Genomic DNA, 27,137 nt, shown 5'->3' on the forward strand with positions numbered 1-27,137 from the left:
CCAGTTTAGCTAGTTTGTTCCCCATTTTTTCTCACAGCACTTTTTTTTTTTTCTCTCTTCCTCTGAGAGCACTGACCTGAACCACAGGGAGGCGACATACACACAGAGATTAACATGACCGGGACAGCGCCATTCTACCTGTTACACCTCTCAGTCATTTTCTACAGTCAAGCAACGACTCACTCATGTTTGGTTCTTTTAAACTCACTGGGTTTTAATACTTATGCGTCCTTCATCGCGGCTGAAGTGTTTGTTGAGTACTTCGATAAGGAGGGGGTGTGACATTAGCAGACGGCCCACCACAGCAGCATTCAGCTAGCGTAGTTTATGTACGTATACGTGCTGATATGACAGCATTCAGGGCGGCCGACGGAGAAATATCAGCGTTTGTAGTTGAATCACTTGTGGGCCACTTGGAGAAATTCTACTCTCCAGCTTTTTATCCTCGTTCAACCGTCGGCATCCTCATGTTGGTAGTTGTAGTTTTCCACTGTTTCCTAGCACATCTCTCGTAGTTGGACGTGATAGGGTTTGTGGACTCCATTTCCCAGCTTTCCCCGCGGCCGCGCCTCCTCCCTCCACTCCCTCCGCCTTCCCTCCCACTCCACTGGGCCGCGAGGAAGTCGCAAGATGGCTGATGTCGCTTGGAAGTAATGTTCCCCTCTGCAACATGAAGCCGTGAGTGTGGAAGAAAGCGAGGGAGGCACCATCGGGCTTTTATTTTTCTTTTCTTTTAGTTACTTTTCTTTTATTTCGTCAAACATCCATCTCATTCCGCGTCGTGTCCGCCCCGGACTTGTCTTCGGGAGTTGACGCGTCAAATCACGCCGGGGACCCTGCCAGCAGCTAACAGCTAGCCACACAGTTAGCAAATGTTAGTACAGCTAGCCAGTGAGCCAGGCACACAGCTTGTTAGTTTGTTTTAATTGATATTCTGACACCTGCGACCCAACAAGCTACCGCTACGCATGTGGTGACATTTGCCCGAGGTAGTGCAAGAGTAAATGTCAAATATTGTAGCTGTCAGATAGAAATTAAGATTTTGCAAGCTGCTCGGTTTAACATCATGTCCGCGAACTGGCCATCCAGCCTGTGGGTTGCTAACTAATGCGCAGTATTGCATCTGATTCATGTGCACAAACCAGCAGAATAACTGTTTTGTAGACATTTCTCGATAATATTCAACACCTTGCTGCATTTCCGTTATTTGCTGCCAACTACATTTTTGAAGCTGGTTATGTTAAAGCCAAATTATGGGATCAGGAAAAATGTTGAACTTTTTCTGGTAGTAGGTAGCTACACTGGCCTTGCTGGCATCTAACCAAAAATCCACAGCGATGGACACTAAACTGAGCACCCACGACCAAAACTGAGGAATTGGCATTTTAATATCTCTGGATAAGTAACGCTAGCTGACACACTAGTTCAGCGGTGCATGGTGACTCATTTCAATAGTCTGGGTGACAGATAAGTTGTTTTGCAGGGTTAACTAAACTACAGTTAGTCACTACATCGGAGACCAGTTAGCTTGCCTGAAGTGCACAGCTAGCTACAGTCTCGCCCCACATCACATTTCAAACACGGCGTACAGAACGTATTCAGAGCCCGCTCCCGGCCAGACACACAGGCTCAACAACACCGTCATGGGAGTGCAGGGTTTTCAAGAGTATTTAGAGAAGCGGTGTCCCGGGGCCGCAGTCCCGGTGGACCTCCTGAAGCTTGCCCGTACCGCGGCCCGCCAGCCCCCTCACCACCATCACCCACACCACCACCCACATCACCCCGGGCCCATGCCTCCCCCGCCCCCGCCTGCCAGGATCCTAATCGACGCTGACTCCGGCCTGCAGCGCCTCTACGGCGGCTACCAGACGGACTGGGTGTGCGGGGGCGAGTGGAACGCCATGCTGGGCTACCTGGCTGCTCTGTCACAGGCGTGCCTGTACCAGGGTGGCCTGGAGCTGGTCGTGGTTTTCAACGGCACACTGGGGAAGGAGCGCTGGCCCGAGTGGGCGCGGCGAGCTCAGGGCCAGAGACAGACGGCACAGCTGATAGTCAACCACGTCGGCAGCAAGGCCACCCCGCCTCCAAGGGCATGGTTCCTGCCCCCGGCCTGCCTCAGCCACTGCGTCCGCCTCGCCATGTTCCGCTTCCGAGTGCGGGTGAGCAATGTGTAAAGTTGTTTTATTGTGGTCATATGGCCAGCCTTTCATTTAACACTTGCACTCTCTTGTTGCACGCCCATTTAGCAGCTTACATCATGCATCGCTGTTTTAACTCCCTCCAGTTGGCGACCAAATGTAACTACCTGCTCTCACCACAAAGCATGAGTCAATCTGGAATTTTGTTATTTTAAGGTTAAACACAAATACCAACCTAATCTGACAAGCTGGCTGCTTTGCTTTGACGTAGATTTCTACCTCTATCTGATGCCTGTAGCGGGCCTGCTCTGCTCTCATGTATTTGGGATGGTCCACTGGGAGCAGGAATGTATCCAGTGCAACAGATTTTTTTTAGATATCAGGAGCAGTGGCTACTGGCTAAACCAGTATGTGCATCCTTGTTCAACATGACCTAGCCTAGCCTATATATTACATAACATGAACTCAATGAACTTGTCATACATTGTTGAGGAACTGCTGAGTGGAAAGACTATTTATAGGTCCCCAGTACCTGAAAGTAGTGCATTTGTAATGACTTACTTTGTGCATTTCCTTTGGTTGGTGATTGAGCATATCTATCTCTAACCTATCGGCTTGTTACTATTTTTTATCTGCTATGAAATAAAGTAGAGTAAGGTGGATGTAATATATCTGCCTTTCTCTATTACTAGAGAATACAGTAATGTGAAATAAGATTGTGTCATCCGACTCTCCAAAGCAGACGTGTTATAGGGCAAAGAATAACTTGTTTGAAAAAGGAAATGTGAGTCATAACGTTACGTTGAAGGCCTGCAGTAAATGCAGCTAAACCGCTGATTGCCTCTCAAGGTTCCCTCCTGTCATCGTTACCCAGCGGTCTTTTTTTGCTTTTGATCTACCCTCCCATCTCCTTGCATGCTAGTATTAAAAAACAAAATGTAATGGTGTATGAGATGATTCTTGTTAGAATAGAAAAATCCCACCCACATTACAGTACAACTCGTTCTGATGTTCCTTTTGCGTGTATAGCATCATTACTCACAGTTCCCATGTGTACTTGCTTGTTTTTCCTTCCTGTATTCGGAAATACAGTCCTATTTCTGCACCTTCAAGTATCTCACCTCTGCTTCAATTACACCTTTACTAAACTCATTGTTTTTCCCCTCTGTGCAGATATTGCTTTGGTGTCCTACTCAGCATTACAAGTACTGCACACATGTTTGGTCTGTCTGTTTGGAATGATTGCATACATTTTATTCTGGTTGAAATTGGCTATCCGTTTCAGTTTTATGTATTGGTGCGCGACGCAAGAATTAATAAGCAGTTTGAACAACTTTGTCATGAAACCGATTCCTCCATCAGCCATGCTTTCCCTGCCCCAAATTGTGGCTCGTTAAATAGATTTTTAATGAAGTAACTATATCAAATTATTTAGTTTTCACACTGATTAACACTGACGTTGATTAACAAGATTAACATAACAATTCTGGCTTAATCAAGAAGCTCCCCTGGTTTCGTTTTGTGGCATAACCATGCACCTCATCCACCACAGGTTTCTGCATGAGTGTCCTCTAAAGCAATTATATTGCCCTTAGCCCAGGTATCTGCATCACAACCAGTAATTTGGAACTGATTGGTGCAGCACAAAATTTCCACACTTATTTTTGCAAGCAGACTGATTTTCTTACTTTCTTTTCATTGCTATGGGGCTTTAGTATATTGTTGGTATGCCAAGTGTGTCAGCTGTCAGTCATCTCTATCTTCTGAATGACCTGAGTATGCAGCAGCGACTGCTAGCGCAGTAGCTCATCAGTTTCACAGATGCCGGTCCATCTTTTACTGTGTTGTGGTGTTTCATGGTCTTTGTGAGATTGTACAGAAATGAAAGATTAGTATTTTCTCGATTAAAGAAATGTGTAAGAATATAAAGTTTTTAAGAAGTTTAAAACATTCGAAAATTATCAACAGAATTTGAAGAAACAACAGTTTTGATGTTATGTCAAAATCTGTAGTGCGTTTCAGTTGCTGTTGTGTCCCAGTCAAGAGCGCTAGCTGCATGGCTAACTGAGTTAACCAGCTATCAGCAGCTCAAGTTAGCAGCAGTTAGTGGTTGCTCTGGTGATCTGTTGCCCCTGTTTTTTGGGGGTTTTTTTGAGTATGAATTCAACAGGTGGCAAATTCTTACATGAACCTTTAATCAAGACGTTTTTGATAAAGTTGGGCATATTTGCTTGAAGAATGACTTAAACGATAATCAGAATACTTTGATATAAATTTCCTGATAAACTGATCGATTAATCACCTCATCATTGTAGTTCTAAACTACTGTGATTAGGGCTGAAACTTGTGATTTTTTCATTGTTGATTATTTTGTCTTTTAAGCGTTTAGTTGTTTCGTCTATAAAATTACAGCTTTTCCTGAGGATTAAGATGACGTCCTCAAACGTCTTGTTTTGTCTAGTTAGACACAGACAGACAAAAACTTTATTGATTCTAAGGGAATTTTAGAGCCCAACGACCCAAAGTTATTATCAGGATGTCATTAAATTATATTACTATCACAGAGGAGTAAAAAAGCAACAACAAACTATTCACATTTAAGAAGATGGCATCAGAGAATTTTGAGCTTTTTTTTCTTCTTTAAAAATAACCCTAAACTAAACTACTAAAAATAGGAATGAAGGAGATTTTAAATTGTAATTATTTTTGGAAGTGTTTTGATTTTGAATATGCATACTATGGTATCTTCCTTTTTTGTTGTATGATTGTTTGTCTCGAGTCTTACATTCTGGTGTGGAGGATTTATATCCTGTACCTGTAAACGTTCAATACATTTTAATCAAAATAAATAAAACCACAAAATCAAAATGGGCCATGGAGCAAACCGCATTACTCCGAGCAGGATGTAAACATTTCAGGAGGTGCCATACCAGAGTTTGTCTTGTTATGACACAGCAGACAGAGTTTGTCCTCTCTGCATCTACAGGTTGTACAGACCTTGGAGGACCACCACCAGGAAGTGCTGTCTCTCTACAGGGACTTTGGATTTGCTGGCCTGATTGCTCAGGATTCTGAGTTCGCCCTCTGCAACGTACCCGCCTACTTCTCCTCACACGCGCTCAAACTGAGCTGGAACGGCAAAAACCTGACCACACACCAGTACCTGCTGTCTGAGGCCGCCAGGCAGCTCGGGCTCAAGACACAGCACCTGCCATGCTTCGCTGCTCTGCTGGGTAAGGAGCCGCACACACTCGCATACATCAGTCCTCACAATACAGCAATACAGCAAATCAAACATGTATCACACATTTCTCTGACGCTCTGTCACTGAAACACACTCCCCAACCTGTGATTTGTATTTTTGGCACACCTCTTCGTCTGTCGTCCTTGTTCATTGACACAGCAAACATTTGAGATTGTTCCTCTCTTGCAGGAAATCATATTCTGCCTGATGAGGACCTGGCTGCCTTCCACTGGAGTCTGCTGGGACCAGAACACCCACTAGCTTCTCTCAAGGTATGTTTCTAAGTCTGAAGTCCTCTTGAACAACAGCCCTCTCTCGGAAAGTACTAGCTGTAATGATCATGTCATACAGTAATTACTTAAATACTTGAGCCCTGATTTAATTTAGATGTAAACAGAAATAGACCTTTACTGACATGCTGTTATTTCCAATTTTTCCAGTTCATTATCCTTCAGAGAAAAGCCTCCTTGTTTTCTGATATTCTCCCATCTACTGTGTTAATTTGCTGTTGCTGAGTGCTTCTTTTTCACAGTGAAATCCTTTAAGTGGTTTTGGGGCATAACGCTTTCCCATCAATATAAGGCTTTTATAGTGACACAGGAAATGGTAACTTTTCTTAACAACTTCTTGACATCATGAAATTGATATACATGATTGGAATGAATGCATCAGTGATATGAAGAGAAGATAGCTTAGTTATCAAGAGAAATAATGTCCAGCTAATTATAAAATGACAATCACACACAAGAATAAAAAAAAAGTAATAATTTGCCTTCAGAATATTTTTTATCATTACTCAACTCTTGTCTGGAAACATGAAACATATGTGAAATAAAAATAAATTGAGAGCTTTTTTCTAATGTTAGAATATTTGGTACATGGTCCAGACAAATTGGACCATGTTTGATTAACTGTGTTCAAAAATTGACCAAGATCGAATCCTTGTTTTTTCAGTGCTATGTGTTCGTGGTGTGAGTGTGATAACGGACTTGGAGGTGGTGTGATGTATGAAAACAACAGACTGAGCAGAGAAAACGCCACTTCCCTGCTTGCCATGGCATTCTCTGCCTTCGCTTAGTCTCTTATTTTCATATATGTGAACACACTGTTGTGCGCTATTGGTAACCAGTGACACCAGAACTCCTGTCCTGTCCTTTGTCGTAGCAGTACACAAAATTCACAGTTCCTTATGTACCTCACTTTGAGGGTCACTGTTCGGTATGTTTTCAGTACAGCAGGGAAAACTAAAGAGAGGAGGGAATAAAATTCTCAAGTCATTTATTGTGAAAACTGTGAACATTCAACAGTGGCTCATTGTCCAAAAATCTTACTGTAACAGTGATTGCGCTCAACAACAGTCATAGTTTCAAGCATTAAAATGAATCGCACAAATGTCTGTTATGTTTCATGGTACGACTGATACTTTCCTGAACAACATGAGCTTGTTTGTAAAGAGCAGCACAAGTGACTTAGTAACATGTGAAGGTATATTGTTGAAGAGCTCAAGCACTTTGACCATATGGGTAAATAGCCTGAACAGACCTAAAGCGTTAGTTGCACTGGTCTGAATCTGTTTTTGTCTCGTTCTGCTAATCGTCACATTAAACATTCGTCACACATTGCCAAACCATGAAAGCCAACTAGTACGCTACATCTGATAAACAATTTGATAACCGCCAAAACATTCTCGGTGAAACACGTACTCTAAAAGTTATGTTCCTCGCATGTGATTATATGGACATGAATATACTTTTTTGGCAGTAATTGTTTGTGTCATTGAGCGTACCAAGTCGAGGAAGTCTCATACCAAACCGAACATCCTGAAGATCCTAGATGTGAAGCTACACAAGTCCCTTGCTACTTATGCAGTAAAAAAATCACGCAGTCGTGCAGCTGTGAAGTAGCAGGGTCCCTTTTCTAATAAATGAATTATGTGGTATCGGATTGATGCCTAGGCTTGTGTACTAGCTCATACCGACATTTATGGTGTATCAGAGGCATTTCCGATACTGTTATTGGTATTCAAACATCCCCAGTGAAAATACTCAAACATTAGCTCTGAACAATAGCTGCTGCTAATGTCAGTTCAGCTAGTTTCTTCGATAGCTTTAAATCTAGCCGTCTGACTTTAAAATCCTTTATCCTCCTAACAGATAGAGTTAAGAATAAGAAATAAGAAAAAATGTGATTAAAACATTGTTGTTATTTCTTTTATTTGAACAGGGACAGTGCACAATAAAACATTAACCTTGCATATAACAAGGAGAGATGCATTGCACCAGGTTTTAGCAAGTTGCTATTTTCCACCCGTAGTCCCTGGGCAGGGACCGTGACGTGACTTGAAACGGTGACAAAGTAGTCAGCAGGAAATGGACATCGGCTCCATAGGAATATTTGGATAGCCAGAATTTATCCTTGAATCAAACTGTGTCAAAAAGAAAAAGTGAGAACTAAACAATATTACAACACATTTTAAGAGTTTGAGTTGTGTAAAGGTCCAATTAACATATTATGTGTCACAATACAACACAAATGCCTTCTGCAATGTTCTGTCAATGGAATAATGCCAAAATCTGTAAACTGTCATCAACTTGTAATTTGAGTGACTCGGTCCATCTGGTGGGCTCTGGTGCTTTTTCATGACTAGAAAACCTTCAGTCCTGTCCTCTACAGCACCACTGTACAATAAGTAGCAATATGTTTTTGTCTACTTGCATGAAATAAAATGTTAAATAACAAAGGTAACTATCTTCATGTGACTCTTTCATAGTGTCCACCCCACCCAGTCAGGTATATGGGGATTTAAAAACCTGTATTGTTCTCTCTCAGGTGCGAGCCCATCAGTTGGTGCTGCCGCCCTGCGAGGTGGTGATCAAGGCCGTCTCAGAGTACGTATCCTCCATCAAAGACCTGGGAAACCTCGATGCCATCGCCAGAGATGTCTTCAAACAGTCACAGGTAGGTCATGTGTCAACTGACCTTCGTCAATGATCAATACTTTGTGATAGTTTTTTCTTTCATCCGCTTCATTCGGTGTAATCTTAATGTAAATATAAGATTTACGTTTCAAAATTAAAAAGAAAAATATATATATGACAGCTTATTTCTGACCTAACATACCATACTGTTGCTGATGGTTGAATAGGTCAGTACTGTTGACACAAGATCTGAGTCAGCATTTGCACTTCCTCACACATCAGGGCTAAACCATAGATTTACACCGAGCCTTATACATTAATCCATGTGCTTAATATACGTACATTAAGCTCCAGCAGTGTTTGAAGTGTTGATTACTCATATAAGACACATTTTGTAAATGTATATAAGTCTATAAAAATGGTCTCCAAGTCATGTGGAGTGTCTTCGATTGAGCAAGTAGAGTTGTTAGGAGCCTTTTGTCAAATCCTTATTGAATCATGGATTGCAACAGTATAGATTTTCATGGTGCAACAACCCTCCCTTAAAATATGGTTTCATGGTATCAGGATATTACACAATAAGTGGTACTGTGAAACGTGTTTGCGTCATTTGGTGGCCAAGCTAAAACTGCATTAGCTGTAATGGCTAAAATCTAACACGATGAAACAATTAGTCAATCAATCTGTCTCTCGATTATCAGAAAATAAATCACCAGCTATTTTGATAATTGACTAATTGTTGACCAAAAGTGTCATTTTAAAAGTTTATAAAAATACCAGCTTCTCAAATATAAGGATGGGTCTTGATAAGATTTCAATATTACAACTTTAATTGATACTCCTCATTGGTTTGGTGCTTTATTAATACTACTAATAGTTTTTTCAAGAATATATCATTGTAATCTAAAAGTATACATTCAGAACAGGAATATAATTCAGTTTGTTTAAAATATAACTATATTGTTTCACTATTAACTCTATCTCACTGGAAACAAATTAAAAATGTGAATAAAATAAATGATAATCCTGACATCAATGACATCATTGCTTTCTATATGTTTATACATGTTTATGCTTGTTGAACAATATATGTTAATGCAATATTGGCTTTTTACTTGCACTTACAGTAATTATGGTTGTTGTCTTTAACTCAAGTATATTTCGAGTTGTCTTCATCTGGTGCCTCTCTGCTCTGCTGACTTCGCTGTGTGTGTATGTGTGTTTGTGGAGCAGCTCAGCAGGGGAGCGGCTGCAACAACGTGGTAGTAAATGACATCAGATAATTACAAAGCACCGATAAATAACTATTAACATCAGAGCTTATCAATACAACAGCATTTTATAGTTTAGCCTCAGGGCCTGTTAAAACTGTGTTTCAGCACCCATCCCAACTCATCTGCAAGTGTTTTATGCTTCTCTTTGCGCCACATGAGTGTTAAACTGAATATCTTTTTGGGAGTTGGATGAAGTCAGTAATATTAATTCTTTATTATTTAGCCAACATCAACTTAATAAATCACCGCGTTAACTGTGAAATTACTCAGGGAGTTACTCAGCAATTACTCAGGACATTTCACTGTCAGAATCCCAGCATGATATGCCGACAACATAATGCTTTGTTTCCTTCATTTCCAGTCTCGTATGGAGGACAAGGTGGAGCGATTCAAGAAAGCGGTGGAGTATTTCTCAGCTGCCTCCAAACCACGCTCGCCCAACATGGGGCCCTCGTCTTTCATCTGTGAGTAGTAAACTGCTTACTTTGGAAAATAGAGCCGCTAGTGTGCATCGCTATGTAATCGTCTTTGGCTCATTAAATATGTTAATTATTTACATCCCTGAATTTTCTGTCTCTCTCTGCTGTAGTACCTGGGTTTGGACCCAATCCATTTGGTGGACCACCTGGCCACATGGGACCGATGCAGCCTGGAAAGAATCAGGTAGATTCCCTATCTCTGTAATCCTTTGTCCTCTTTGATGTAATTTGTTCTCTGTTCTGCATGAATCTACGTGTAGTAGAGTGGATTAAGTTTTTTGCTCTTTGAAATCCCTTTGTGGCATGTGCTCATTTAGGGGAAACACTGGCTGAGGGAGGGGAGGGGGTTGCAGTCCTTTCCATCCAAAAATCCCCCCACCAGCCTTGATTAGATGCTTCTAGTTTGATCTGAAATAAAATAGGGCAGTAGTTCCCGTCCCTGAGACATCTTCTCCTCCTCCCTCCCCTCTCTCTCTCCTGTGCTCCTTCTTTTCTTGTCTGCTCCTACACTTCTTTTCTTCCTCCTCTCCTCTCCTCTGGTCTCCTCTCTGTCCAATCAAAGTTCCCACCTCCCCAGGTTCCGGGGTTTAAGCCACCCTATCAAAATGCTCCATATGGACCTGGCTCCACCCCTCTGTTCCAGAACCCACCGCCGCCGCCCCAAGACTGCAATGATTCACTGACAAACAAGATGGGCTTCTCTGATTGGTCAGCTCCATATGATTCCACTCAGGGGGGAAGTCGATTACCCAACCATCACACCAGCACTCAGTCTGGTCCCTCTCCGTCTCCTTCCTCGTCATCAGATGGAGATGAACCCAACGACAACAACACAAAGTGAGACACAGAGCCGTGTTTACACCTTTCAGGCTTTAGCAAGCTGTGAGCTCCTTAATTAGATTTAAACGAAGAGCAGACTTTGGCAATTTAGGTGGCGCAAAGCACTTTACATAACACTTGTTTAGAGTAAACACAAGGAGAGCTTTGCTTTCAAGGTATGTTTACAGCTTACACTTTACAACAGGTAGTGCCCGTGAGGAAAATGGCGGTTGACATGACAGAGCAAGCAAAGTGCAGCTGAACCCCAGATTGTAAATTAAATGCTGCGATAAATAAATGCATGCCGCGTAGGCCCTGCCCGTTTCTTTTTATTGTTTTTATTATCAATAAAAAATCCATGCATAATTTAATGGTTCGTTTTCAGCTCAAATTAAGCTGAAAGTCGATCCTTTCTTTACTGCAGTCTAAAGTGTTTTGCTCACTTCAGCCGGCGAGTGTTGAAATTTTATCTTCTTTAAGACAGCCTATAAAGCAAGCATTTCACTGTATATATGAGGGAAAATTAAGGGTGCAGACTACAGGAATTTGGGGCCGATTTGACCCTGATTCGCCCAGCCGATAATCAGAGGAGAAATCTGGTCCAGAGCTTGTTCAGTCTAGAAGGTCAGCACAGCTTGTCTGGTTATGTGATCCAGTCTTAAACCTCCCTAACTGCTGGGGTGCGCCGCAGCTTCAGCCACCAAGATAAATCAATGAAAAAAGAAAAATCCCGAACTGCTAAGTGACTCATTGGGGCCGCGTCAATAAATATCAAATGTGTTTGATATTTAGGATTTAAAATCCAGATGACTGCGATTGTCATTACATCAGTACTTTCACAATAGCCTGTAACATATCTGTAAACAATTTAGCTATTGAAGCTTACGTTAGCAAGCTTACTACTGACAAATATCTGACAAAATCTCTAATGTTACTACAGCAAGTTATTGTGCCACAGTCTCCATTTTGTTTAATTCTGCGTCCCCATGAGGTGGTGCATCGCTTCCTCTAGCACGATAATCTTAATAACACCCTGTGATGCGTCATTATTTTCAAGTCGGTGCATGTTTGAGATTAGAGACAAGAACATCTATTAGATTCTCCTTATGTGCGCGATGCAATCTGTAAATTCAAAATTGATTAGGATTGTAAAACGCCTGTAGTGTGAGCCCGGCCTGAATGTGAACAAGTAGAACAGTCTCAGAAAATTACATCACTTAACTGTAATATAGCTTTTAAAACCAGGGAAAGAAAACACTCATATCACCAAAACAATATAATATGGATATATTGCTCAGCGGGCGTCAAATGTCAACGGTGGCGGATTATATCAGCCGTCACTAAGTAACGTTAATTCTAGCATTAACTTGATGACAGGCCAACATTAAACTTGTCTGCTATGTGGTTAAAGTGCTCTCTGAAAGCTCTCAGCCAAAGATTGTTTATGAGGGAAGAACGAGAACCCCAACAGACTGATCTCTCTTCTCTGTAGCAGATCGGGTCGCTTCAGTTTCAGGAGTCACATTCTCTCAATTAAACTTTCATCCATATAATATCAACATAATTTAAGATTATACAATAATAAATGTAATATTTTTGATCCATTTATTCAACATTTATGTAAATATCAGATGGGACTGGGGCCAAAAACTAACTTGATCAGGGCATCCCTCAAGTCAATTGGATAGATGAAAGCCCTCTCCAGAATGCAATGCATCCGTAGCAGCTCCATATCATGTCGCACACACTTGTTGACTGACTTTTTGTCAACAACCTTGCGGTGTAAAGGACCCCGGCTACAGCTTAGAGTTTCAGGGATTACAGCTACTGAGAAGGAGAACGGAGCTGCAGGGAAAATCATCTACTGTGGATACACTTGTGTTTTTGGGGTTGTTGTCTCTTCACGTTTTGTTGACCCACCAGTCTTTTAAGTCTAAACCTTTGACTTATGGAGTGTGTTAAGTTTCTGAGAGACAGTAAAACAAAATGAACATCTATGCAAAATGTGTTTGAGGAAACGCTTTCTCTGCAGAAACTCTGAAGTCAGGCCAGGATGACTAAACTCTCCCATCGACCCTTTTTTTCTCAGCCATTTGACAGACAAGCCCTCTCGGTGGGAGGATCCTGCCGGAAGGGGGGGCTCGGCCTCTGGAGACGGTTCCCAAGGCAACGGGAGCGGGTCAAACATTCCGTCACTGTTGTCTATGGCGACGCGGAGTCACATGGACATTACCACACCCCCTCTGCCTCAGGTGTGTGTCCATTAGAGATTAAAAAAAGACATTTTCAAACTAAACACAGCCGTAGGTTGTCTGGAAAAGTTACATTTCGTTTGTTTGCTCATTTAAGGTCAGTGCCGAGGTTCTTCGTGTAGCCGAGCACAGACACAGAAGAGGACTGATGTACCCCCAGATTTTCCACATATTGACCAAGGTATGATGTTTGCATTTGTATCTTTTTGAGTTAAACAAGAGTTATAAAAATGGCAGTGGAGGTCAGAGCTCTCGGTCCTTTAAACTCTCCTCTTATTCACTCTGTCCTTCCTTCTCCCTCTACCCACTGCACCCCCCAGGGAGAGATGAAGATGCCAGTGTGTATAGAGGATGAGTGTAACTCTGAGCTGCCTCCTGCCTCTCTGCTCTTCCGTGCTGCCCGACAGTATGCATACGGCGTCCTCTTCAGTCTGGCTGAAACACACCGTCGCCTGGAGAGGCTCGCTCTCCGCAAGAGGGCTCCCCTGGAAGGTAGGTCCTGGGACTGAGTAGAAGAGATAGATGAGGGCAATATGGGAGACAGGTTGATCATTGTTCTGTATGTGGACTGTAAATATACTCACATTTAATCATTGACAGTGAGATATTTTTCCACAGAGCTATAACATGAGGTAAATGTTATTATACCGGTATTTCTTCTCCGAGCGGGGGATTTATAAGAATGTTGAAATGGTGTTTTAGCTAGCTGTGCTCTGAAATGTTGTCTTCTAGGCAGCTAGGTAGCTTCAGGATTGGTGTTAGTTTTTTTATATTTAGGTTAGATTGTGTGTCAGTTCTCTAATGTAGCCATCGTTTTATGAAAACCTTTGGTTATTTTGTCACAAAAAACTAGAATATTGGGATATTGAATAATATGAATTATTAACTTTTCAGGCTGCTCCTCAAAGGTTGATGACTTGTCGATTCAAGCTTTCAGCAGCCTGGCAGGAGAGACGCTAGGATTTAACTTCATAATCAAATAAAGATCAGTCTACAATAATTGTATTAGTATTATACTATTTATTGAATTAGATTTCAGCCGTGGGAGTAGGATTGTTTCCGACTCATGTGAAACAAACATTTCCAATAACTCCTGGGGGTTGTAAAGTCTGACTGACAAAATTAATTGAAATAGATGTCATCATTTCCAAAATGTACAACATGTTTTTATCTAACAAAATATTCTTCTTCAGTCCATATTGTTCATTTTTATACCGACACGCTTCTGCTGCCTCCGTGATGCAGTTCCTCCAGTGATTGTCAAAGAGTGGAGCAGCGGTAAAGCCAAGTCAGCCCTGACTCCAGAGCTGGTTCCGGCCCTGTGTTTCCGGGAGTGGACCTGCCCCAACCTGCGGCGACTGTGGTTGGGCCGTGCCAGTGAGGACCGCTCCAGGAGAACCAGGGCCTTCCTGGCCTGCCTACGCTCTGACTGCCCAGCCCTCCTCAACCCAGCACAGGTCCCACAGCATCTGCTGCTCATGTGCTGCGTGCTCAGGTATGACTCATATCACTGATTGTAGCTTAGATTGCTGAAATCTGTGTGTGTGTGTGTGTGTGTGTGTGTGTGTGTGTGTGTGTGTGTGTGTGTGTGTGTGTGTGTGTGTGTGTGTGTGTGTGTTGAGCCCCTCGGTGAGAGTGTGCATTTAAATTTTAACTTGGTACTTTTCACTGTGCACTGCAGCTGAAATGTTTGCAGATAAATAAAATTCGATGGGCAACTATTTTTAATAATTTACAAATCGCTTGAGTAATTTTCTTTTGGCAAAAATGTTCTTAGCTGTAAGTATTTGCTGCCATTTGTTTTATGACAGATCATCTTTTAAGACTGTGAATTGGACAAGACATTTGAAATCATCATCATCATCTTTGGCTCTAGGACACACTGATTGGCATTTTTCTTTGTTCAGCATTTTATAAACAAAAGAAATATCCAGTTAATCAAGGAAATAAAAATGTTGAGCTCCATGTTTATGAGGTATATTGTTGAGCGGGAAGTAGTACTATGATTTTCAAACTATAGTGAGTTAATAACATAATGAATAAAACATTTTTTCTCGTTATTCCCTTGCTTCCAGTAGCATTGTGTTATCACTGTGCTATGCCAAGATTGTGGTGTTGATAAGTGCAGTTTTAAAGCTGGTAAATGCATATTCCCTTGTTGAAATCTTTTTCTCTATCCACAGAAAATGATCAACCATTTTAAGGCACGAGACTGGGTTAGGTTTTGTTTGAAGTGCCTTGCATGCAAATCTCATCTAATTCCCCTTTTTCTCAGGGGACAATCTGACTTGTCACAGCAGAAATAGACCGACTTTAAAGGGAAATGACACCCTCAAATTCCCTTTGAATCCACTCAACATATTTAAAAATTACAACAGAGGAGTGGGAGAGCATCGACTGTAGGAGGCCTTATGGCCTAAATAGTGTCATACGAAAGGTCAGTGGGACACGGTTTAGTCTGAGTGACCACCACTCAGTGTAGCGCAGAGCGTTGTAGAAGTGACAGCCTTGAAAAGCTGCTATCGGACTCTCTGTTTCTCTGTCGGACAGATGGGTTGTCCAGAGAGAGTCGCAGTGTGGGAACCTGTATTGTTGTCACTTTAGTTCTGTGTCCCTATTCTAAAGAGAGCTTTGTATTTCTTCCCTCTCAGGTATATGATGCAGTGGCCTGGGGGAAGGATCCTCCAGAGACATGAGCTAGATGCCTTTCTGGCTCAGGCTGTTTCCAGTCAGCTCTACGAACCCGACCAGCTACAGGAGCTCAAGGTAAGACTACGCTCCCTCATTGTCGGATAATAATAGGCAGCAGGATACAGATGTTTTCTGCATATTTATTTTGAGTTTCCTTGTTTTTTGTGGTCTTGATTAATCACCTTTGTGCAGTATAATCACAAGATGCACACAATGTATTTGCATAAGAATAAAGCATCATCAAACTCAGTGGTACAGCTGATGTTCAGGCATTATTCCAAAAAAGTTTGGACTGGGAAAGTTGTGAAACGCTCATGATTGGGTACGAAAGTGGCATCCTCGAAAGGCTCAGCTGTTCACCAGCAAGGATGGGGCGAAGTTCACCACTTTGTGAAACATGATTGTACAAAGGATATTATTAGATGGGCTCAGGAACACTTCTTGTCAATAAACACTGTGTGTATATGCAAATAATTACATTCCGTTTATATTTTTATTTTGAACCTTTTTTGGGAATCAATATGTTGCCGTAATCTTACAAGACTCCTTTTTGGTGTTACAAGCAAAATTTGTTCATTAACAAGCAACAAAAGGTTTCACACATCACATCTTGTCTCCTTTGAGACAAGATGTGATGTGTGCCCACATACCATGTGTTCAGGACTTCACGATTCACAAGTCTTCAGCACCGTTTCTTCTTCTAGCTTCTCTACTACTCGTCTCCGACTGCCTACACTTGCTACAAAAAATGCTGTAATGCTACATTTGTATGTGTCTGTTAGGTGGAGAAGGTGGATGCCCGTGGCGTGCAGCTGGCCTCTCTCTTTATGGCCGGCGTTGACACAGCGCTGTTCATCAATGATGTCTGCGGCCAGCCGTTGCCATGGGAACACTGCTGTCCCTGGGGCTTTTTTGACGGCAAACTGTTCCAGAGCAAACTGGCCCGGGCCGCTCGCGACCGGGCCGCCCTGCTGGACATGTGTGAGGGGCAGGTACGAGCCTGAGTTTTGTGTGTGTGTGGTTTTGTGAGTGAGTCTGTGTGTGTGTGTGTAGGCAGAAATGAACACCCATTAGCTACACACACTTATCCTTTTAGATGGTCGCAGGTTTGCCACAGTTGTCTTTCTGCTCTGCAGGAGGAGCTGGTGTCCAAGGTCGAGAAGATGCGTCAGGCAATCCTCGAGGGCATCAACTTCTCCCGCCCTCCGCCTCCTCCCCCTCCTCTTCCACCTCCTGCCTTCCTCCCACCAACCATGGTGCCCCCTTTCTACCCCATGCCTCCAATCTACCCACCTCGCCCCATGGGCGGCATGCCTCCTCATCATCACCCACATCATCCACATCATCCAGCGCAGCACAGACCCAGAGCCTTCCCAGGTACACTGATGCTCTCTTTCCACCTGTTGCTTTCTCTACATAGACATTTTAAAGCATACTTAAACTTTTAAATGGATGTAGACTTTTGACTTTGCATTATGCTCAATTTAAAGGATAAAAAATCAAAATTACAGTGCAGTGCAAGTCAGTCCCAAATTGAATTTGATAAAGTAGCAGATAGTATATGTTGTATACAGCTAGTATGTAGTTTGTAATTGGGACAAAGCTTTGGGTTGTTATTTGAGACTGTACAATAAGAGAAGACTGTCTCAGTTGTCTTTTCTTCTGTCTTCAGGCATCCAGTCCATCCCCCCTCAGGGAGGGAAACTGGAGATCGCTGGCATGGTTGTTGGCCAGTGGGCTGGAAACAAACCAATCCGTGGGAGAGGGGGGTTCAACATGCAGGTGGTGTCGGTGGGAGCAGGGAGAGGGTGAGTAAGATGATGAACTTTTAATCGATACAACCATGACATTCTCGCTCATTAAACCACCAGCTATCCACGGTTGTAAAAACATTGCAGATGTTGTCATTATTACAATGTTTAAGTCCACTCTCAAAACATTGAAATGCCTGTTAGTCATGGCAAATAGCATTAGCATGCATTAATAATATCTTTTTATTCAATGGCAAACAGGCTGCTGTATATTACTGCTAGAGACAGTGTGCTTATAGAAAATATTTCCTCAGTCTCGGAGCAGAGAGTGGTGGAGTAATTTATGCTTTGCAAGTCATTGCAGTTACCGGCAATACCTGGAGATAAAAACTCAATTAAGGCAGCAACATTAGCTAGATGGCTAACAAAGCAAATTTAAGAACACATTTCACTTCGCCACAATCTTTGGCAATCTAACAATTTTAACTATGCAATCTGATAGTTAACCTAAGTGGTCTTAATTAAATTTACTGCCTCAGGAACAAAAACTGAGTTCTGTGTGTGTGAAAGTAGATTTTTTAAAAATGAACTACATCCGTGGAAGCATCTTGTACATAGCATCCTCTGTCAGAGTTACAACACCTTTTAACGGTGGCGTGTCTGTTCTTCAGCAGACACATTTATAATGTAGTTTGTAGTTATTTTACTGCAATTTTCCTGCTTAAGTATAAACACAGATTTGCAGCCAATTTAGATTTGGGAACAGATGTTTCTGGCTGCACTTTTGGATGCTTCCGACTTTGATGATCAGTGTCAATATAGCTGATCTTACAGCACACTTGCTGTCATTAACCTGCAGTTATGTTTCTGTCTGACAATGTCATGATCTTAAATAATAATTTCATCTGCAGGTCAGCAGGTTGGTTAAAGTCTTGTAACTCGCTGCAGTGTCTGTTGGCCAGCAGGTCACTAACACATGTCTCTAGGTGGCAGCATATTCACTAAATGCTTCACCCTCATCTTGCAAAGCTATCTAGCTCCAACAATTTCAGGCTGCAATAATAGATGACTACATTTTCAGGTTGACTTTTGAATAGGTGGTCCCATTGTAAAGTGGGATTGATGAGTGAATTGTCTTGTCAAAGGTCACCAGAGTTGAACCCGAAGTGAACATCCTGCATGGATTTACTTGACTGCAAATTCTGTGTGAAATCTGTCTTGAATACTGCTGGGTTTGTCTTCATCACAGGAGGGGTAAAGAGCTTCCAGCGAAGGTTAGGGGAGTGAAAAAGACACCTGCCAACAGAACACAGGTACGACACGAGACACGGGCCAAACTTTTACACAAAGCTCTGAAATCTTGCAGTACATTTTCCTTCAGGAGTTGTGATCACCAGAGAAACATCACAGCTATAAATTCCCTCTGTCACATTCCTACTTGCCATCGCATCTCCTGCTGCTCTGTTAATATTCTGTCTGACTGTCCCCCTCCAGACGTCGTCACCGCCCCCACCCAGCTCTCCCCCAAAGCCCTCAGAGGAGGCGGACTCCACGCCAGAGGTCGCGACTCAGCAGCTGAACGGCAGCTCAGCGGCCCCCGCCATCGGCCAGCCCTTGGAGCTGGCCCCCCTGGCCCAGCCAATCCCGTGTGCCTTAGCCAGCAGAGACAACCAATCAGAGGGGGTGGAAGTGGAGGCCCCCTGTTGCCTTGACGACTGCCCGTCAGACGGAGCACTACAGAAGGAGGAGTGAAGGCGTCCCTCCCAGGATGCACTGCTCTGAGAGAGTTCTCTGTGTTCGACTGCCTTTCCCTGTTTTTGTAGCCCTGCCTGCTAGCTGTGCACATCATCACATGGAGCAGGAAGTGAACGGAGGCTCCTCCTCTTCTTCCCTGCTGCTCCATGTGATTGGCTCAAGCAGTTAGCTGTTACTTCCTTTTTAGTTTTCTCATGTGGTTTTACATTGTTTTATGAAGAGAGGTTTTCTCCATGAGTCTGTAAGCGCCCCACCCCTCAAAAATCCTAAATGCCTCCCTCCTGCACTCAGAGTAAAATAAGCTTGAAGCCCCGCCCCCCCCATTTAAAGCCACCTTTTAAACGAGCCCCCTAGTACGTATGAGTATCTGTACAGTTTGAATTTCTTATTTTGTGTTTTAATGGTCCCATTGTTTGAATCTCTGCACACAGATGTAAAGCTTGCGGTTACGGTGACAGAATGGATGTGGTTTCCATGGTTACAGCATCTAGGCCTGGTCGCCATGGTTGGTAGTTGTGTGTTGATGCGGTTTGTTGCCATAGCCATCTTGTGTGAGGTTTGTCTTACATGAATTCAGAGAGATGTTCGGAGTTCGACTCTGGACATGTGCAGTGACCCTCATTCCCCAAACTCTGCAGGCTAGCAGCACTGCTAAACACACAGTGTTAGTATACTTGCTAACAACGAACCTCTTTATCGATTGATTGGTTATCTATCAAAGGAGCACTTCTGCACCACCATGGTATTAGCGTGCTATCTTACTTTGACCTATGTAGCATAGCCTAGTGCTTAGCTGTGCTAAGAGACCCCATGAATTTATGCACCTTAAGCCCCAAAGTATGCAAGATATTACCCCGCTCCTAAAAAAAGAAAAAGTGCATTATTATATTATCCTCCCATCCCCCATGTCCCTTTGTCCCAAAGCTTTGATTGTATTTCCCCAGCAGATGCACTTAATGTTGTATTTAAATATAATGAATTTGAAAAAGCCCCTATACAGGTTAATTGACAGTCTGTGAGGGGTGTCCCCCGCGCGTAAGTAAATCATTATGACATGTAGAACTACATTTAAAGGTAGAGATCTATTCGAGAGACGTCAGAATGTGAACAGAGTGGTTTCAGACAAAGAAGCACTTTGTTTTAAAAAATGTTAAACCACACTGGACAGTCCTCTACCAGGTGATAAAGAAATGAAAAACTCTGAGGCACCTTCTGGAGTTAAAGGCCAAAAAGAAAAAGAATAATGCTGCCCGGCAAAAAGATGGAAATGAATGGTGAGGATTTGGGTGACTGCTGCCAGGCAGAGTTCCCTTCAGACTGGCCTCACGTTCAATCAAGAACTTTGCAATGAAGCTGAAAGGACTCCTGATTCTACACGTCAAGGATTCCTGCAAATCAGATTTCTTAAAAGTTATTTCCAAAGTGTATTTTAATACGGCTAGCCGACTGAGGCAGCCAGTGATATAAAAGGGGTGTGGCAACAAAGCCTCAAAGATCCCTCCACCCTCTGGTGGTGATTGAGCAACACCGAGAGCTTTTGCCCCGCAGAGCTCCGGTGTGTCACTTTAGACCAACAGGAAGCACTTCCCTGCCCTGAAGTACCTCCGCCCAACACAGCAGAGGCTTTATGGGTTGGATCACATGACAGAAGAGAGAGAGAGAGGCCTCATGGCGGACCCGAGTGTGCCGCTCACAATCTGAGACTTCTAAGATAATGAATTGTTTTATTAGAGCACTTATGTTTGTAGAGAATGAGATGTGTCCCCCATAGTAGATTTCATCTGACTACGGAAATACAACTTACCATTTACTGGTAGCACAACTGCAAATGTATAAGCAGTAGACCGACAGATAACTGCCTGAGAGATGCTGGCCATGAACATTGTAATCTCTATAAACTTACTACTAAGAGAGGTTGAAATGAGCTCACTATGTTAAAAGAAAAGGCAAGTCAACAAGAAGCACCTTATTTTCTTACTATGTTGATGACTTGTGCTCTATCGTGTGCCACAAAATTGACATGGAAAAAGCTCTTCTGAAATGCCATTTTGAAGGACAAAACCCTGACTATATATGTAAGTGTTAATGTAGTCGCGTCAGACATCCCCTCAGTTATGAACTCAACCATTACAGTGAAACGCTGACAGTTCACCCAGCCATGAGTGTAGGCCTACGCTCATCGTCACAGGGCTGGGCCACGCCGCCGTCTCTTACACCAACACCAAATGAAACCAGAGGTTCGGACTTCGTTAGCCGATATCGGTAGAGATGAAGCATGTGATTGCTGTAGGTGTTCATAGGTTAAGAGTAGGTAACAGCGTCGGGCTTAACACAGGACTGTAATACACAGACACCAAGACTAGGCTAGAGAATATAGCTCCACTGGCCGAAATACTAAGTCTAGAATTACTAGGAGTCATATACTTAACTGCTTTCAACTTTTGACATTAGTACCAATACGTGTATCGCAACAGTACATTGTTAGAAGATGGCTTTTTCTGCGGCGAGCCAGAGTGTGATCTGGTATACGATGCCCTCTCTTGATTCGCTCGCCAGATAACAGTAACACACACACACACACACACATACATATACATACATATATATACATTCAAAGACAAACACACACACGACAGACAGGTATTCAGTTGCATTTGTTACCAGCAGCATTCTCTCTGCTTTTGTGCTGAAGTGATTTTGTGCAGTTTCAGTTCCCAGTGGAGTGGTCGTCAGTTCATCAGAGATCATTTGGTAACACATTCTACTGACTCTTTGAAAAAAAAAAAAAAAAAATCCCAACACGTTCGAGTTTTGCATGGACGGATTTAAAAAGTACACGTTAGAGGTGTCAGGTAGGCACAGAAGCAACCATATATCCACGATACATTGACACAGACACACAAACACACACACACACACACACACAGATACATAGATGTTAAACCCTGAGTTACACAGTAGCTAGTATGGATAAAAAAAAAAAAGTCAACACAATACATGATGTAGTGTCCCTCTCTTGTCCTTGTCTGTTTTAGTTCGATAGATATTTGATCAGTGATTTTTATGCTTGTTATCCTAACTCCCCCGCCCACCCTGCTATGACACTTTCTCACCTCCCCCCTCCCTCTCTACACCCCCAAACTGTTCATTCATGTCTTTTCTCTGCCCTATAATATTCCCCATAGAGTACATGCAGCCACTCACACACACACACAAACATGTACACACACCATATACCCACTGATTCTCATAAAAGCAGCCGCACATAAAAACACACTCAGATATTTTACACACAGTTAAACTCCCGCCCCACCCCGTATCTCAGTTCTCTCTTTCACTCTCTCCACCTCCCTCTCTGCCTCTCCTATAGCCCTTAGGACCGTTTCTATTGGCCGTTTTCTCTTTTTCTCTGTGGGCTGCCCCGCCCCTTAATCAACCCAACTAACAGTAAAGGTTATATTAACGTTGATAATCAGTTTCTGTATGTATCTAGCCAGAGTCTGGAAAAAAAAATCAGAAAAAAAAATCAAAAACGGTTTTATTCAATTGTGCAAATGTGTTTTTTCTTACTATTTTTAATGTTATTACATCTTCTAATCTAATCCTTCTACCATTGCTTCAGTTAGTACTGAAATACGCTTAGCCAACCTAGAGATTTGAACTGTAATGATTGCGATTTTCCTTACCTGTATTTTATATGGCATCTTTAGACCACCGTTTATTATGTACGTAAGTAAATATTGCCCGTTTTTTCGAATTGAAAATCGTCGTCTGCACTATGTATTATGATTCTTCTCATAATATCCCTGATAACAATTTTGTGGTCGACTCATTATCAATCTAAGCTGAACTCTGCGCCCTTGCACAAAGCAGCGAAACATCTCTTGTAAACACCTGAGAACCAAAGTACACCTAGCATCCCCCTCTACACCCCTATAAAAGCCCCCATAGTCCCCCGCCCCGACCCCCCGACGTTGATGGTTTGCCCCCCCGAGTAACAAGTTTTCTGATGAGTATGATTATATATATATTATGACATTACAGCACGTGTGATTTATCTGACAAGTCTGTGAGGCAATGGTGTTTTTATTTAAACACTGTGGAGACGCAGACAGACAGGGAAGAAGGAAGGAAGTGTGTTTGTGTGGACACAGCGAGCGAGTAGGAAAAATGTTCAGGCTCACCCGCTCGCTAGCTCACTAGCTCGCTCGCTCGCGCTTAGTTGTAACTTCTCCATTGACTGAATTCAAGGTTGTGTGAACCACCGCACACGTTGTCCTCAGATCTACACTAATAACACAGGAAGGAACGACACCTGACAAATATGCTTTCAGACGTGCTGGGGTTTTGGCGCCCTCTTTTGCATTTTTTTTCTCACATGTAATTGTTGTGCTCTCTCAAGCTTGCCTTTAAATTCTCAGATTCAGAATGATAGAGCAACTTATTACTATACCGAGTCTCTACATGTGTGGGCATGGAGGCTGTTGAAAGAGGCTGGATTTTCCTCAAATAAACATATCTGAGATTAGCTGGTCTTCAAAAAAATGTCACAAAAAATGTTGATACGATAAAGACTTGAATACTGTTAGTCTATAAAAAAGATGAAAGTGATTCTTTTTATTGAGGAAAATGCCAAAAGTGGTCTTGTTTCTAATGCTTTATAGAGCTGCAGTGATTAGTTGATTGCATGATTAGTCGATTGACAGAAAATAAATCATCCAAGTCATTTTTAGAGCAAAAATGCCAAACATTTGCTCGTTCCAGTGCCTGAAAAATGACGATTTCATGCTTAACTTTGCCAAACTGTTGGCTGAATGAAACAAGTAATTTGATTTCATCACACTGGGCAAAATTATAAATGGAGAAAACAAGATTGAATGAACATTAAACTGTATATATTTGGGCTTTGGACTGTCTCATAGACAAAACAAGCGATTTGACGGCATCATCTCGGGCTTTGATGGCCATTTTATAGACCAAACTATTAACATTAACTGAGAAAATAATGCACGGATTAATTGGTAATGAAACGTATCATTGCAGCCCTAGAAAACTTACAACTGTGGGTTTTTACAACAATTTACAATCCATGGCTTTTAGCTCCATTATAATCCATAAAAAAAAAGGATTTCTGGTTCACTTCCAGGAAGACACAACGGCCAAAAATCTCAGCTGAAGTTGTCGCGAGGAAAATTCTGCCTCTCTGTGCCTGACGATGAAATGATAAGAGCATCCTGCCTCACTGCCTACGCAGATGGGAGCTTCACTGAAGAGCTCGACAATGTAAAGAGAACCCAAAGTCCCAGAATAGAAATGTACTATGTAGTGTTGTAGACGTTAAACAGTGTTATTGTCTGTCATACAGAGTGTGGAAAGGAATCATCAGTTTTGTTGTACCTGTTCTGATCTATTTGCAGGATTCTCACAGCATTTTGTCCAGTTTGAATAAAGGTCCCTATTCTGTCTGTCTCTCTCTACACTGCCACTCCCCCCCTCAGAAGCTCCAGTATAATTCCCCCAGCCCCCTCCATGGTTGAGTCCCAGATAAAGGGCTCGAGTTGATCTTTGTGGGCCAGTTCTTGTCATGGTCAATCACAGCCACAAGTCTACCAATGCATGTACTTCTGTACCCAGGGCCAACTAAAACTACCTGTGCAGCGAAAAGGGTTAAAATTTATCCATAATATTATTGTTATAGAAATATTATCATCATCATTATTGCTGTTATAATTATGGTTGGTATAATTTGTCATCATTGTTAGCATTATGGAAGCACCAGACTGTTTGTGGAAAGACGAGAAAAAGAAAGCTTTTTTTTTTTTTTTTTTTTAAATTGTCTGGCTGTTGGTGGTCTGATCTCACAGAGGGAGGGGAGGAATGGTTCAGAAAGAGACAAAAGATGGCAGTCATGTTTGTACTGGTTGGGAAATGACTTACAGTGCTGAAATAAAATTTATTCTTTTAGTAAAAAAAAAGTATTTGTTGTGTGCGGTGTCTTGATTTTTAGATTTACCTTGGCTTCAATTTTGAAAGCGGAAAGACAAATTTGACACCAGTGGGGTCGCTTTAAAGATATTTTGCAAGTGATAAAAATACATCTATAAGATAAATGTTTTTGGTCTAGATAAGTGAAGAAAGTTTTTTTTGCTCCATTTAAAGATGCAATACGTAAGAATTTTTATTTTATTTGTAATTTTTTTATACATCCATGTTAGCTTGTTAGCTCAGTTAGCTGTGCAGCTAGCCACACTACCAGGGGGAGTGTTGGTGTCTACACCACTAGCACAGGAGCTTTGGACTGCTTGGAGAAAGAGGTTTTCAGGCCCGGGGCTAGCTGGTTAGCATGCTAATTTCCGTAGTTATCTCTTCAACACAAAACATAGATTTCTTTGACAGAGTCAAAACTGTTATTTCTTCTCATTCTCTTGAAAATGTTTTGAATTACAATTCACACATATTGCACCGTAAATCTGATAGATTGCCTTTGTGGCTTCAGTGCATTGTGGGTAATGTAGGCACCAAGCTTTGAAAAGCAGTCAACTGATCTGGCATATGCTCTCATATAACAATGCTGGAATCATTTTGGATGATTGAAATTGATGCAGCAAACCCAGAGATATCCCCTGCTTTATTCCTCACATCCTTCTTCCTTTTCAAACCCCAGTGACTACATTACCCACAATGCAGCTTAGCCACTGACATCACTGGAGGCAATTTATCAGATTACATGCAGCTTCCTCTGGAGCTGCAAAAGGCTTTATAACATTTTTTTTCCACATATGTCGCTGTACTGACTCAGACCTTTAAACACACATTAATGTGATAAATAGGTGGAGTTGCCCTTTAACTTAGCTTTGTCACGCTGCACTTGAAGTCTCGTTGTAGTCTCGTTGTAGGCGCCTTCCACGGACGTAAATCTCGAGATATTTCCTCACGTTATCATCAGCCCGCTCCGCTAGATGGAAAGATGGCGAGGAGGATACGCGGAGCCAACATGAAGGCGTGAAGTAAACCAACCACTTCTTTATGGCATCTAAAGAGACGATAACTTGGGGAAACATGCGCCTTTACACGGCGGCGGGAGAAACGAGTCTTTATAAAGCTCTGAATCACTGTGAGGCAATCTGTTCAAAATGGTTTCGAAGCATCTGAAACTGTCAAAATGGCGACATCTGCTGGACAAACCGTTGGTCCTGTATTTCTGTGGTTTACAGTCATATATAAACGCGGTCTTGCCGTTTTTAATTATTTTATGTTGTTGATTAAAGTATGTTTTATAAAGGGGGCGACTTTCAAACTGTATAAGTCTGTTTTGTAAAAACACTGAGGCAGATGAACGCCCCGCATTCACCACCAGTGGAAGAGACACCTCGGTGATACGAGCGTGACGTAGCGAGGCCTCGTTTGGGGGGCGGTCACGTGATTTTTGGCGTGGTGAAGCGAGGTATCGAAACATCTTGCTGCGATACTTTTGCTTTTGAAAGGTCGATACTGATGTGCGAGTAGTCCGCTTCGACTGGAACATCCCCACCGTGTGTACAGATACAGACGACGCTTACAGCGGCGGGGCCTGGGCGGACGTGCGGGGCGGGCGGATGTGACAGCAGCCGCCGGACTGAGAGGTCGAGAACCGCCAATTCCAGCTAGCTGTCAGCTAGCTTGTTAACACTGTTGGCTAGCTGGCTAGCTGACTTCCCAAGGCAGACTGTTGGGTGCTGCAGTGAGAAGCTAAATGAACCACCATTGCAGCAGCAGCCAGCTAGTTTTCCCTCATTTCTCATTCAGTAGATATCGTCGTAATGTCAGCAAGGGCTTA

The 27,137-nt window shown here is 42.4% G+C and overlaps 1 protein-coding gene across 3 annotated transcripts; it reads left to right on the forward strand.

The window, feature by feature from the left end:
• The first annotated feature begins 63 nt into the window (after window positions 1-63).
• On the forward strand, window positions 64-25,299 carry fam120c (family with sequence similarity 120 member C). Of its 3 annotated transcripts, none has more exons than XM_084366590.1 (17): window positions 64-2,159; window positions 5,125-5,371; window positions 5,572-5,654; window positions 8,212-8,340; window positions 9,936-10,038; window positions 10,164-10,237; window positions 10,616-10,890; window positions 12,962-13,124; window positions 13,222-13,305; window positions 13,445-13,616; window positions 14,370-14,619; window positions 15,776-15,890; window positions 16,598-16,807; window positions 16,952-17,192; window positions 17,488-17,623; window positions 18,816-18,879; window positions 19,061-25,299. In XM_084366590.1, exons 1-17 carry the CDS (start codon window positions 1,644-1,646, stop codon window positions 19,316-19,318), a joined length of 3,120 nt encoding a protein of 1,039 aa, XP_084222716.1. In that variant the 5' UTR covers window positions 64-1,643; the 3' UTR covers window positions 19,319-25,299. The 3 variants fall into 3 exon arrangements, with proteins under 3 accessions (XP_084222716.1, XP_084222717.1, XP_084222718.1); XM_084366591.1 differs by having other exon boundaries at window positions 10,631-10,890; XM_084366592.1 differs by having other exon boundaries at window positions 10,697-10,890.
• The last annotated feature ends 1,838 nt before the right edge of the window (window positions 25,300-27,137 follow it).

This window comes from Pagrus pagrus, assembly GCF_965226575.1.
Source record: "Pagrus pagrus genome assembly, chromosome: 11".
NCBI classification, from domain to species: domain Eukaryota; kingdom Metazoa; phylum Chordata; class Actinopteri; order Spariformes; family Sparidae; genus Pagrus; species Pagrus pagrus.

Excerpts from the sequence above, each read along its gene's own strand:
- fam120c (XM_084366590.1), top strand. The coding sequence starts at position 1,644 with ATGGGAGTGCAGGGTTTTCAAGAGTATTTAGAGAAGCGGTGTCCCGGG. Across the intron at positions 8,341-9,935 it reads ATGTCTTCAAACAGTCACAG|TCTCGTATGGAGGACAAGGT; the intron begins GTAGGTCATGTG and ends CTTCATTTCCAG. Across the intron at positions 14,620-15,775 it reads CTCATGTGCTGCGTGCTCAG|GTATATGATGCAGTGGCCTG; the intron begins GTATGACTCATA and ends CTTCCCTCTCAG.